Source organism: Manihot esculenta, chromosome 2 (genome assembly GCF_001659605.2).
Source record: "Manihot esculenta cultivar AM560-2 chromosome 2, M.esculenta_v8, whole genome shotgun sequence".
In the NCBI taxonomy this organism is placed as follows: Eukaryota; Viridiplantae; Streptophyta; class Magnoliopsida; order Malpighiales; family Euphorbiaceae; genus Manihot; species Manihot esculenta.
Genome location: NC_035162.2, coordinates 27,725,141 through 27,739,647, shown reverse-complemented (window position 1 = coordinate 27,739,647; position 14,507 = coordinate 27,725,141). Strand labels below are relative to the sequence as shown.

At 35.7% G+C, this 14,507-nt stretch overlaps 1 protein-coding gene across 10 annotated transcripts in view; it reads left to right on the top strand.

Moving 5' to 3' along the window:
- Window positions 1-458: 458 nt before the first annotated feature.
- LOC110609158 (ion channel CASTOR) overlaps window positions 459-14,507 on the top strand; it is a 36,398-nt gene continuing 22,349 nt past the window's right edge. For 2 of the 10 annotated variants that reach the window (XM_021748529.2, XM_043951405.1), the window contains exons 1-8: window positions 461-1,130; window positions 1,225-1,296; window positions 1,399-2,007; window positions 10,766-10,948; window positions 11,583-11,642; window positions 11,728-11,931; window positions 12,103-12,351; window positions 14,112-14,210. In XM_021748529.2, coding sequence (XP_021604221.1) covers window positions 714-1,130; window positions 1,225-1,296; window positions 1,399-2,007; window positions 10,766-10,948; window positions 11,583-11,642; window positions 11,728-11,931; window positions 12,103-12,351; window positions 14,112-14,210 — 1,893 coding nt within the window. In that variant the 5' untranslated portion in view covers window positions 461-713. Of the gene's footprint in view, window positions 1,131-1,224; window positions 1,297-1,398; window positions 2,008-10,765; window positions 10,949-11,582; window positions 11,643-11,727; window positions 11,932-12,102; window positions 12,352-14,111; window positions 14,211-14,266; window positions 14,366-14,507 lie in introns of all 10 variants that reach the window. The other 8 variants (XM_021748531.2, XM_043951408.1, XM_021748533.2 and 5 more) reach the window with 7 other exon arrangements.

The following is a 14,507-nucleotide window of genomic DNA, read 5'->3' as shown; positions in this document are numbered from 1 at the left end:
TCCGAAAATTACATGAGAGGTGATATTAAAATAAGCCACTGATGAAAATTTAAGTGTTGTACATCCCTCCGATTTCTAGACCGATGACAATCGACCGTAATAAAAAAGTTGTCGGTCATAAAAAGGCTCATTAAATTGTTTCATCTCTAAGAATATTTTGATATTTTTTATAAAAATTAATGATAAATTAACTCTAATTTTAACGATAAAATTTAAATTATAATTTTTTTTATTGTCAAATTAAATTATAAAATTTTAAAAATATTAAAATTAAAATAGACATTTTATTAAATTAAAAAAGTTAAATTACATTTTACTCCATAAATAATAAAAATAAAATCTAATCACCTTCCTTTTCATTCTCTTTGTCACGTCGTCTTCCGTAGCTTTTATTCCCTTGTACACATCGTCAACTCAAATAGGGATCAATTCTTCTTCACATATACGTCAGCCCTCAAAATCTTGCTTTTATTCATTCATTGCCCTTCTCCTTAAAACTGGCCTCTCCAAATTATTCATATTCATGTCAAGATCATTAACAAAGAGAGAGAGATAGGTTGTCTTGGCGGCGCAAAGACACTTCCAGCATAAAAAAAGAAAAATTGTTTGAAAGGAAAAAATAAAAATTTCATAAACATAAAGTTGGTAAAAGTCAAACTCCGAAAAATAAGTCTAAAGTAGGCTTAAACAGATCCCAAATCCACCCGCTAATTATGTCCTTAGAGCAGGATTCATCACCACCTCCCTCCTTCAGCAGGGACTGGTTCTTCCCTTCGCCTTCCTTCATCCACCAATCTCCTCCCAAAACCAATAAATACCGTCGTAGATTCTCCACCACACCGAGGATCTCTCATCACAGACCATTCGATTCCAATTTCCCCAAAACGTCCTCGTTTGCTTTGCCCGCTTCGTCCTCCACTTCCACTTCCACTTCCACTTCTTATAGAGATGCTAAGTATGCTAGGCTTCGACGCCAACGAGTCGAGTTCCCCCGCCGTTCTGATAACTCATCAAAACAAGAACAGGATGATGCTGCCATTTCGGGAGAAAGGGCATCGTTCTGTGAGAGGACTGCCGGGTTTTCGGGCCATCGGATTAGAGCCCGGTGGCGTATGGCCATTTCAGCGGCGGTTAGTCCGTGTTATCTCTTTCTATATGTAGGTGGGTATATGTGACGAGTGTTTAGTGAATTTTGATAAAGTGGAAGCTGTTTGGTTGTTGCAGATTGTGATCATATCTCTTGCCTCTTTGGTGCACAAGAATTTCACTTTACACAATCAAGTTATTGATTTGCAGGTAAATGATTTCAACTCAAGCTTTGAATCGAAAATGGTTTAGCTTTGTTGCTTGTTTTACCATTTGTTACATTGTTAATAGAACCTTATTTTCTGCTTGCAGAACCAAAATTCAAAACTCAATTTTAGGTTAAGAGCATGCAATTTATCATCTCAAGTAGATAATCTTGAATCCATTTCACTGGAGATTGATGATCAGCATGCGAATGGCTTAAAAAGATTGGCTCTTGTTTTCTCACTTACTCTTTTATCCATTCCTGTTCTTATTTACAAATACGTTGATTTTGTATCTAAATCAAAATCATCAGATAATGTTTCCGAAGAAGCATCTCTGAACAAACAGATTGAATATTGGGTGGATGTCTTTTTATCAGTCCATCCATATGCCAAGCCACTTGCATTGTTGGTTGCTACTCTATTACTTATCTGTCTTGGTGGTTTAGCACTTTTTGGCGTGACAGATGATGGTTTGGCTGATTGTCTTTGGTTATCTTGGACATACGTAGCTGATTCAGGCAACCATGCTAACTCTGAGGGTATTGGTCCAAGACTAGTTTCTGTTTCAATTAGCTTTGGTGGGATGCTTATTTTTGCAATGATGCTGGGACTTGTGTCTGATGCAATTTCTGAGAAATTTGATTCCTTGCGGAAAGGAAGAAGTGAGGTAGTTGAGCAAAACCACACCCTGATTCTTGGATGGAGTGATAAACTGGTGAGAAACTGATTTCATGCCCTACCTATGTCAAACTTGTTTGATTTCTTTCTTCTTCATGTGAAACATTTTCTGAATTTGTTTCATAAATGGTCATTAGTTCACACTTGCACAAGATTAAATTAGATAAATTTAAAACATTGGTATAAAATGTTTGGAATTTAAATCTAAAGTTGCCGAGTGTTTGATGCACAACATGAATCACAGGCATACGAACACAAGATTTGTGATTTGCGAAGTTGATGTGGATTATCTCAATTTATTATCTTCCAAATTACAATAGTAATCAAACATTTTAATTTTTTGTGTTTTAATTGAAACATATAAATCTTAATTCCAGAATTCTTGTAAATAATATGTCATTTTTTTGTTACTAAATAGGGGACCCACGTGGACATTTTGACCTAATTAGTAAGAAAGCATACTTATATACTGCCATTATTTGCAAGTTAGTCCTTGCATTTTGAGAATTTCATTGAAAGGTTAATAACTTCTGACTCGATTAACTATAAATATCATTAATAAAAGGGGTGTTTCTATAAATATCATTAATTCAATTAATTAAACTCTTTAATCAATGAATAAATTGGTACTACTTGCTAAGAGTAGTTTTGTTTTGTGTGATTTTTAGGTCCATAACTAATATGCAATGAGAGTATCAATATAATGATATTTATACCATTTCTATTATATTTAGAGTGAAATTTCCAATTCACTATTGGCTTTCATAAGTTATGTTTAAACCCTAGCATAGCATGCAATGACTGCCTAATTAGTAATGGATGAAAATATTCCCATTCTTTAGAACCTTGATCATACATATAGTGCACTAAAATATCTTTGTTACAAGATTTTGATCTTAACTAGAGTCATGGTAAATGTTAAATCCTAAATGTCGTTGATCATATCGCTACATCTTAATTTCAATTCTTGATTGTAAAAACCTACTCTTAGAAACACCTTTCTGATTGAGCCTTATCGTCTTATTTAATAACTTGATGTATTAAGAACAATTAAGACACAATTTTACTGCTTTTGACTTAGGCTAACAAATTCCTTTTTGATTGTTTACCTATCTCCATATACAACTGTACTTGTGCTAACACATGCCAATATACTCATATATTGTACAAATATATAAGCAATATCAAATTCGAACCATCTATATATGAGATAACCATGTCATCTCAGGTTAAGAGATGATAGCACTATCATGATCGAGATGATAGAACATATCATCTAAGCGCTTATCACGTAAGTGTCTACTGTATTTGTTTAAATAGCACTTGTTGCGTGGCATGAGATTCACCATTCCACTTTCATTAGTATCTCATGCTACCTGTGAAGATAAAGAGGTGACAATCTAGTTGGATAAATTATATCCAATAAGGTAACATTCAGCGTTATTAAGGTGAGAGGTGAGGTGAGGCAATGCGTTCTTGAAAAAGGCGACAAAGCCAATTTTTTGTATAATTTACATATACATGTTAATATACATTAAATGTATCACCAATTATAGTTTATATATTTTAATCTAACTAAAGAAAGTTTATGTATTTTAATCTAACTAAATATTAATTTCTTTAGTTAGATTAAAATGTATAAAATATGGTTGGTGATAAATTATATCTAAATAATGTATAGAAGATTAATATTAATTTTTTAATATATATAAATAAATTAAATAATAATAAAATTAATAATTAATTAAATAATAATATTAACTAATAATAAAATAATTATATATAAATTTCTAAATTATATAAATTACATATACTATGTAATGGAATAATATAATAGAATGTATATATATATAATAAATAATATTAACTAATAATAAAATAATGTATAAATTTCTAAATTATATAAATTACATATACTATGTAATGATATAATATAATAGAATACAATTATTTATTATATATATATATAAAATAAATAATTGTATTATTTGACATAATATAAATATAGAATATAATTATAATATATAATATAGATTAATAATATAATGTATATAATGAAAAAATAAAAAAAATATATAAATATAAATAAAGAAATTAATATTAATTTTTTATAAATAAAAGGTTAAACATAGACTGGTAGGTTGAAGAATTTGGTTAGTGAGATCAAGTTTAGTTTGAATGTTGGAACAAGCAAAATTTTGGTTAAAGACAAGGAATCATGTAATTGTGCTCTGCCAGTTTGGTTTATAATATATGTATGGCCATCAGGTAAACAAATATAAGAGATGTTTGTATATAGGTGACATCATGTAGTAATTTGGGATAAAAGGTCATATGGTTTGAGGCTCCAACGTATAATTGAAATCTTTCCTTTTCTTTCCGGCGTAGCAAACCAACTTAGGATAGAGATCACTAGCAAATCTATGAGGGTGAATGACTAAAGGGCCTGAACTTGTCATGACTGTATTGGCTGCTACTATAGGTTTCCCTTTCAATAATCCCTGCATTTCCAATCGCAAACTCTCCAATTTGGAACTTAGCTCGTTAAAGTTTGCAGTAATAGTTCCATTTTCCAGAGGTGACTAACCCAAAATTATCCACTGGATCTATTTTGATTTCTACCTATGCAACAAAATTTGCCTTTGCATTCTAATTCTGCAAGCTTTGATGTTGATTCTTGTTTTTCCTCTTGAACCACTATGGATACCCTATGAGTTTAAAGCATCTAGCTCGTGTGGCCATACATATTACAATAATCACAATGACCTTTCCTAGGATCATATTTCCTATACTTATTTTGTTTTTGTTTTTGTGGCTTGACAGTTAGAGTAACTAATTTAATAGTTCCTAAGATATTCATATGCACCTCTCTTTAAGCCTCGACTCTTAGAATCATAGGTTAGGCTTTGCTAACAGTAGTCAAAGGATTTAGCAAGAGGATTTAATTTTGCACTTGGTCATATGTATCATTGATACCCATGAGGAATTGCATCAACCTATCATTATCCCATAACTGCATCAGTTTGGTGTAGAACCCTAACCAGCAACAGCAACAGACATGCCTTGCTGCAGCATTGAAGAAATCTTCCTTTTGATTTATAAATCGACGACCCATTACTTTCTCCAAACCTCTCCAATAATTCTTCCCACAGTGTGTGAGCTGATGTTGTGTATAGAATCCTCCCACTAGTTCCTTATTGATCGTATTCAGAAACCAGGAGGCCGTCATCTATCACATCTTCTCTATTCTTCGTAATCTTTATTTCCTTCTTCTAGTGCTACAATCTTTCCATTAACAAATGCTAGCTTATCCTTAGCATCGAGTGCTATTTTCATGTCCTTGCTCCATGATCTATAATTCTTTCCTATTAGTAATGTAGAAACAAGACCTTTCAATGAGTTCCTCAAAATGCAGTTATGGATTTGTAAAATGTTGACTTATTTGCTGATCCTAACTGATTCTAGGGGGCATGATTTGATTTGATTAGGATCCTTAATTATCTCTGTAATTATTATTTGATTATTTGCTTTCTGTTTAGATATAATTCTTTGTGTATAAATAGTCATATAGACCAATTGTAGAGATTAAGAGTGAAATACAATAATACTCTAAATTTTTCCAAAATTCTTCATGGTATCAGAGCCTTTTCCTGATTTTAGGGCTCAAATTCAATTTTTCCTCTTTAAGGTTTCAAAACCCTAGAACTACCTTTTTGGTACTAACCCATCTAGGAGCCTTTCCTCCTCTCACCGTCGACACTAGGAGAATTACCGGACTGTCGCCAGCCGATCGCTCAGCTCCGACGCCGGAAAAACCTGTGCGTGAGGCTCACACGCCTCCCTTTCCCAGTGCGTGACCCATCATTTCTCGGCGCGTGACCCATTGCTTGACGTTGCTTCGCCGCTCCGATCACTCCGGCGACGATTCTGACTATCTTTCCGGTCTTCCCGTGCTGCTACCCGGTCTTTTGGTGAATCGATTGGGCTCTCTTGTGTGTACAACCTTCGATACCTCCTATTCTGTCACAATTCATAAACCTTTACCATGGCAGAAGGTAAAAGAGTCTCGATTCCTAACTTTGATTACTCATCCTCCAGTGCCACATCTAACTTTGTAAAGTCAGGTAATGCTTCCTCTCTTAATAATATTCCATGGATTATCGATTCTGGTGCGAATAGACACATGACAGGCTCTTTTAAAGGCTTTCTCAATTATTTTCCTTCTCTAACCAAAAATAGTGTCAGAATTGCTGATGGCTCTTTTACTCCCATATCCGGAACAGGTTCTGTTATTTGCATATCCAATATTAAATTATCATTTGTCCTCTATATTCCCCACTTTCCTGTCAACTTTTTATTTGTCAGTGCTATCACCAATGCCCTTAATTGTAAAATTGAATTCTTTCCTGATCATTGTGTTATTCAGGATTTTCGCACAGGAAAGAGGATTAACATTGATAGGTTGCATGATGGCTTATACATGTTAGAGGGTGATCCAGGTTCTTCGACATCTTAAGCCTGTTTTGGAGAAAATAAGAATGTCAATCAGGAAATAATACAGTTGCATAGGCAGTTAGGGCATCCATCATTTTTTGTCTTAGAAAAACTTTATCCTAATTTATTTGCTAGAACTCAGTTTGGTTCTCTATTTTGTGATGCTCGTGAGTATGTTAAACACACTAGGACATCCTATCCTTTGAGTTATAATAAAAGTCAAATTCTTTTTGTGACTATTCATTCTGATGTTTAGAGGCTTACTCAAACTGTTTCCTTGTCTGGTAATCGATGGTTTGTCACCTTTATTGATTGTTGCACTCAAATGACTTGGGTCTATTTGATTAAAGCTAGAAGTGATGTCTTTTCTTGTTTTCAATCCTTTCATAAGATGGTTTGTACTCAATTTGATATTAAGGTGAAAATTTTGAGAACTAACAATGGAAGAGAATACATGGATAGTAGCTTTTTTGCTTATTTGGAGAGTAATGGGATAGTTCACCAGACTAGTTGTCCTTATACTAGTTCTCAAAATGGCGCTGCTGAAAGGAAAAATAGGCATCTATTGGAGGTAGCTCGATCTCTTATGTTCACCATGAATCTACCCAAAGCATATTGGGGAGATGCAATTCTTGCATCTGCTTATCTTATCAATGGAATGCCTCTCAAGACTTTTGACTTTATGAGTCTTTTGGCGGTTTTACAAGGGAAGAATTCATATGTTGTTCCACTAAAAGTATTTGGGTGTGTTTGCTTTGTCCATATTAGGACGGCAGGGAAATTGGATCCCAAGGCCCTTAAATGTTTATTTGTTGGGTATTCTCCAACACAGAAGGGATACAAGTGTTATCATCCTCCCTTTAGGAAATACTTAGTCAATATGGATGTTACCTTCTGAGAAATTGAACCCTACTTCAGTGCCACCCACTCACCTCTTCAGGGGGAGAATAATGAGTAAGAAGAGGTGATCCCGAATTCTGTGATTCTGAATGATATGGTTCAACTAGAAAGTTTGAGTTCTAGTAGACAGGGGGAGATGTCCAATCTGGAAGAGAGAATTGGTCGTTTGGACAAGCCAGATTTGAGAAGGTATTCGAGGAGAGACAAGGCAGAAGAAGCCATTATGCAGTCCACTTAGAGTCAAGAATCTTCTTCTGGTGGGTTACCCACAACTCTTGAATGCTCCAATGACTTAGATAAACCTATTGCACAAAGAAAAGGGGTCAGATCTTGTACTAAACACCCTATTTCTAACTTTGTTTCTTATGAATCCTTGTCTCCTTCCTATAGAACCTTTGCCTTGTCTATTTTCTCTGTCTATTCCACAAAATTAGAAGAAAGCTCTTGCAGATCCTAAATGGAAGGAAGCAATGATTGAAGAGATGAAAGCATTAGCTAAAAATGAGACCTGGGAGCTTGTCACTCTCCCACCTGGGAAGAAACTCGTTGGTTGTAAATGGGTGTTCATAGTGAAACACAAAACTGATGGCACAATTGAACGGTATAAGGCCAGATTGGTTGCTAAAGGATTCACTCAAACCTATGGAGTGGATTACCAAGAGACATTTGTCCCAGTTGCAAAAATAAACTCAATCAGAGTTATGTTATCTTGCGCAGCCAACTTGGACTGGGAGTTGCAACAGTTTGATGTGAAGAATGCTTTCCTCCATGGAGATTTAGAGGAATAAGTGTTCATGGAAATTCCTCCTGGATTCGCTGATGAGAAGACACAAGGAAAGGTGTATAGGTTAAAAAAGGCTTTGTATGGGCTAAAACAATCTCCCAGAGCTTGGTTTGTCAGGTTTAGCAGAGCCATGATGTCTTTGGTTACCAACAAAGCAATGCTGATCACACTCTGTTTATCAAACATCATAAGGGTAAGATCACCCTTCTTATTGTTTATGTTGATGATATAATGGTGACAGGTAATGACAAAGAGGAAATGGCTCAACTAAAGAGGTTGTTGGCTCAGGAATTTGAAATCAAAGATCTAGGAAAACTGCAATATTTCCTAGGTATCGAGGTGGCTAGATCAGAAAAAGGAATTTTCATCTCCCAAAGAAAGTATATTCTAGATCTTTTGAAAGAAACTGGTATGATGGGGTGTAAACCAACAGAATCTCCCATTGAAAGTAATCACAAGCTAGAAGCAGGAACTGGTGAGTCTGTGGATATTAGAAGATACCAGAGATTGGTAGAAAGGTTGATTTATCACTCACACACTCTATCGGATATAGCCTATGCTATTAGCTTAGTCAGCCAATTCATGCATGTCCCTCGCGAGACTCATATGCAGGCTGTACTTCGCATCTTAAGATACCTAAAGTCTGTGCCAGGAAAATGGCTTCTTTACTCCAAACATGGTCACCTCCGAGTTGAAGCTTTTACAGATGCAGATTGGGCAGGATTTCTTGATGACAGGAGATCCACCTCTAGCTACTGCACAGTTGTGGGAGGGAACCTTGTCACCTGGAGGAGCAAAAAACAAAGTATTATTGCTCGGTCAAGTACTGAAGCAGAATACAGAGCAATGGCCCAAGGTGTATGTGAACTCTTATGGTTATAGAAGTTATTGGAAGAGTTGAGGTTGCTCGAGAGAGACAAGATAATTTTGTATTGTGACAATAAAGCTACTATAAGTATAGCACAAAATCTAGTCCAACATGACCGGATGAAGAACTTTGAAATTGATCGACACTTCATTAAAGAAAAATTAACAGACGGTGTCTTGAGTCTAGTTCATGTGATTTCTACTGGGCAACTTGTGGATGTGTTTACTAAAGGGCTCAACAACAAGATCTACCATAATCTGATTTGCAAGTTGGGCATGTGCGACATCTTTGTACCAACTTGAGGGGGAGTATTGACTTATTTGCTGATCCTAACTGATTCTAGGGATATGATTTGATTTGATTAGGATCTTTAATTATCTCTGTAATTATTATATGGTTATTTGCTTCCTGTTTAGATATAATTCTTTGTGTATAAATAGTCATATAGACCAATTGTAAAGATTAAGGGTGAAATACAAGAATACTCTAAAATTTTCTTAAATTTTTCCAAAATTCTTCATAAAATAATGACAATTCCAAGGACAAAGTCATAAGTCTTCCCAGTAAAGAACTAAACATGGTTAGAAGTTGTAGTGAGATGGATTTGTAGAAAATTTGTGTATTTTCTCTATTGAACAAGGAGTTTTATAGACAGATTATAAGACCTTATTAAGGTAACAAATTGCTCTTCTAAAAATTCTCTATTAATCAATTAGCCCTATGATTTTGCGATCTATTTTAATTATGTACTAATTATGTTCATATTACAACAATCCCCTTCAAAGGGGAGCATAAATATTTATCATGCTTAGTTTGTTATAAAGATATTCTATTCTTGGACCATTTAATGTCTTGGTGAGTAAATCACCCAATTGCTCTCCTGTCTGGTTGAAATTAAATTCTCTTGAATCTTTTTACGAATAAAATGACAATCAATTTCAATATGCTTCGTTGGCTCATGGTATACAAGATTAGAGTCAATGTGAAGAGCAGCCTGATTATCACACAAAGTTTTGCGGGTGTTGCAGGCTTGTAGCATCCATACCAACTTCTTTTAGCAGATGATTTATCTACAAAATCTCACAAGTGGATTGAGCCATAGCCCTGTATTCTGATTTGGTGCTGGATTGGATATGACATTTTACTTCTTACTTTTCCAAGATACTAAGTTTCCTCTGACAAACATATAGTAGCCTAGTAGATCTTTTATCACTTTTGGATCCTGCCCAATTAGTATCTAAAAAGTACTCAACTGTAGTATGTTCATGATCATTGTAAAGTATACTGAGTCTAGGAATCCCTTTTAGATAACATAAAATTTGTTCTAGGGCGGCCCATTATTTCATTGTAGGTGCAGACATGAACTAGCGGACCACACTTATGGCAAAAACAATATCTGACCGAGTCATCACTATTGATCTCCTCAAATATTGCACCACCCCAGCCAGGTTCCAAATATTTCTGGGTTCTTGTTATTTAATGAAAGAGAAAAAGGTTCTTGTTCTTCCAAATTGGTCTGGTTCCAAAAAAGCCTTAATTTGACTTCTGTTGCAACTGAATAATGCTCACTTATGGGCGATGCTGTTCTCTATATTTCTTTAAACATGGTACTCCTTGAGATCAGAATATAGATTGAAATTCTAAAAGTGTCTGGATACAAAGTTAGGAGGCAATATTAATAAAGTTTGGTTCTGATGGCATCCTTTGTAAATGTTTTCTCCTGGCTGCCAATGGTGTGGTTGTCAAAAGGGATCACTATTGAACCAGCTTGCCATAGCCAATGAGAGTTTGGGTGGAGGAATTGTTGTGGTGATGGCTGAACGAGACAAAGAGGAGATGGAAATTGACATTGCTAAAATGGAGTTTGATTTCAAAGGAACTAAAGTCATATGCAGAAGTGGAAGTCCTCTGATCCTTGCTGACCTCAAAAAGGTATGCTTCATGTGTTTATTATTGTAACTGAAATTCACTGAATGCACTATTTAAAAAGTTTTAGCATGGTGAATTACCTTCTTGAACAGTTGAACTTGACTGAATCTGAATCGATGATTTTACTTGACATGAAATGACATCAAACTCGGAACAAGCCCAATATCTGTTTTTGTTCAGTTTCAGGATAATTAATTTTTATTTGTTTCAAGTGGATGCATAATGAATTTTGCATAGTGTGTGGTGTGGCAGTTACCATCGCTAAATTAATATATAATTTTCTAACTTACTCTTGAAGGTTGCATATATCATTTATTGTCATTTCTGCCCTGATGGCAAACACATGTGGTTCTCTTATCAAATCTTATCTTAACCTTCCTGTTATTTGCTTTATGTGGGCAATCCTCTAGTTCTTGTTTACTTGTGTATACTAGCATTATCCTTATCTTCCTTCCAACATTTCCAGTGTCATGATGAAACTTGCCTGTGTTTGCTTCCTTGCATTCATACAGTTGTTGCAAGTAGTTTTCTTTCGCATCAGCTGTGCAATGTGGTGGACTTCTACCTTATGATTAATTATTAAACATTATTCTATCTGCTGCTTCTCTTTGTTTGCTAATACCATTAAAGTTTTCAGGTTTCTGTCTCCAAGGCCCGTGCAATAATTGTTCTTGCCGAAGATGGAAATGCTGACCAGGTCTACTTGAGTGAAATGATTAATGTGCTTCTTGTTTTACATTGGATTAGGTGGCTGCCGTTAACTAGTTCATTGTTTCTTGTAGAGTGATGCTCGTGCATTAAGAACAGTTTTGAGTTTGACAGGAGTGAAAGAAGGCTTGAGAGGGCATATTGTGGTTGAACTCAGTGACCTTGACAATGAGGTCCTTGTAAAACTTGTTGGCGGAGATCTTGTTGAAACCGTTGTAGCTCATGATGTCATTGGTCGCTTGATGATTCAATGTGCACGGCAGCCAGGACTTGCACAGGTCAATTGTGGCAAGTCTAACCCTAATGCTATATTTGCTTGTACAAGAATCAGAGCTAGGATTATTTTCCTAGTTGATTAGTTTGAGCAAAGTTTTGCTCTTTTATCACTGTTATGTAAAGTATTTTACTCATTTTTTGTACTTTTGACATTAATAAACAATATCTGACAGATCTGGGAAGACATCCTTGGGTTTGAAAATTGTGAGTTTTACATAAAAAGGTGGCCGAAGTTGGATGGCATGCAATTTGAGGACGTCTTGATTAGTTTTCCTGATGCCATACCTTGTGGGGTCAAAGTTGCATCCTGTGGTGGTAAGATTATCCTGAATCCTGATGACTCGTACACACTGCAAGAAGGTGATGAAGTGCTTGTTATTGCAGAAGATGATGATACATATGCTCCATCAACATTACCAATGGTGCTTTCATTTTTCTTCAGAAAATGTAGATTTTAAATAAAATTCCTTTTTTTTTGTTTTTTTTTTTGCAAAGCTTATATTCTGTTTATTCTGTGGTCCTATTGGTTTGGATACTAGGAGAGTTTACCTATAATTCACCACTCAGCAAAAGAAAATTTAGCAAAATTATCTTTGTTTTTCAATCCTACATGTTATATGCAATAGGTTTGCTTCACCATGGCCTTTGCGTCCCAGGAAAAGAAGTCAGACTTATGTCCTACACAAAACAAATTGCATTTATAGGAGTTAAAAGTTTAAAAAGAGAGAGAGAGAAGCAAATTGGTATGTATATTGACAAGAAATCTTTAAGATGCTAGCTAAGACAAGTCATGGGGCTTGCCATGAAATAGTTGAGCATTTTGTAGTCCTTACAAATTAAGCATTTTGTTTTTTATTGCCTAAGGAACTTGGCATTCATTTACCACAGTCTGAAGCAATCATTTTGTTTACTAAGCTCATGATTTACAGCAAAAGTGATTTTGATCCACAATTTGTCCCCTTCTTCATGAAACTAGGAAAAAATTTCTTGGTCATGTTGATACTCTATGCGAATGATTCATCACGTTGTCTTTTAGTATGAGGCCTATTGTTCACATCTTGTGCATGTTTATTGTCTGGAACATTATTTGGTTACAATGCAGTATTGTAGAGCAAAAAGCTTTGCAAAGTGTTAAATTTGGGTCAGGCCTAATTCACCCCAAAAGCTAGCTTAAGGGAGAGGACTGCCTATGACCCATATAAGGGGCACATTACCCCTTTCCACAACCGATGTGGGATTCAACACCCCCTCACGCCCAGAATTTTATTGGTGCGTGACATATTTGTGAGAGGCCCAACATCGGTTGGGGAGGCTCTGATACCATGTTAAATTTGGGTCAGGCCTAACTCACCTCAAAAGCTAGCTCAAGGGGGAGGATTGCCTATGGCTCATATAAGGGGCACATTACCCCTTTTTACAACCGATGTGGGATTAAACACACCCCCTCACGCCCAGAATTTTACTGGTGCGTGACATATTTATGGAAAACCCAACATCAGATGGAGAGGCTCTGATACCATGTTAAATTTGGATCAGGCCTAATTCACGGTTCACCCTAAAAGCTAGCTCAATAGGGAGAACTGCCTTTGGCCCATATAAAGGGCACATTACCCCTTTTCACAACCGATGTGGGATTCAACACAAAGCATGTCGGGTCATCAGTTCTCTCACTGTACATGCGCATACACGTACATGCACAAATGCATATATGATATCCACTTTAGGTGCATGTATTGACATTTTGCAATGTGAATATGAATTATTGGCTATATGTGCTTGCTTTCTGGCTGTATGAAATATGTCATTGGCTACACATGCCTAAAGTCTCTGCTCATTATATGTTTTGTGATTCATTTTTGCATCTGTGTGGCTAGTGGCTGCTTTGGTGCTGCCATACTCTTGGGATCTGCACTATGGAGATGTTTCATCTTATAGATGGTAGTTCTTATTTCTGCATGCTAAAGTATCATAAAGGATATTGTTGACTTTTGATATGATGTAAATGTCCTTATAAAATCAGTAAAGGGGAAAACAGTAAGTCACAGTCAGGCCACTCATTCATGGTAAAGGAATCTGTTCCAGATTTCCAGTTTGTGCACACATTTGGATGAGCCTTCAGTGGAATTCAAGTGGCACATGCTATTAGTAAGAAACTTATAATGCAATCAATTTCATCATTCAGGTTAATGAAGCATCATTCATTCGCATTGCCCGACCAGCAAGAAAGCCACAGAAGATTCTACTTTGTGGATGGAGGAGGGACGTAGATGATATGATTGTGGTAAGTTCTTTCCATGAAGCCCCTAATTCTTTCTTTTCTTCACCTGAATGCTGCAGGTATGGAGAGGAAGTCTACCCAAAGACTTCATTGTTCCAAAGTCTGCAGAAAGGATACTTTTTTGTGGTTGGCGACGAGATATGGAAGATATGATTATGGTAATGTTACAAGGATTCCACAATCATACTCCCAACACTTCTTGGGTGCAACAAAATGGTTATAGATATCTCAGAATTCCTCTGTATTAATACTCAATTTTGCTCTCGGGAGCTGTCTATTTTATGGATTTTTTTCCTAGAA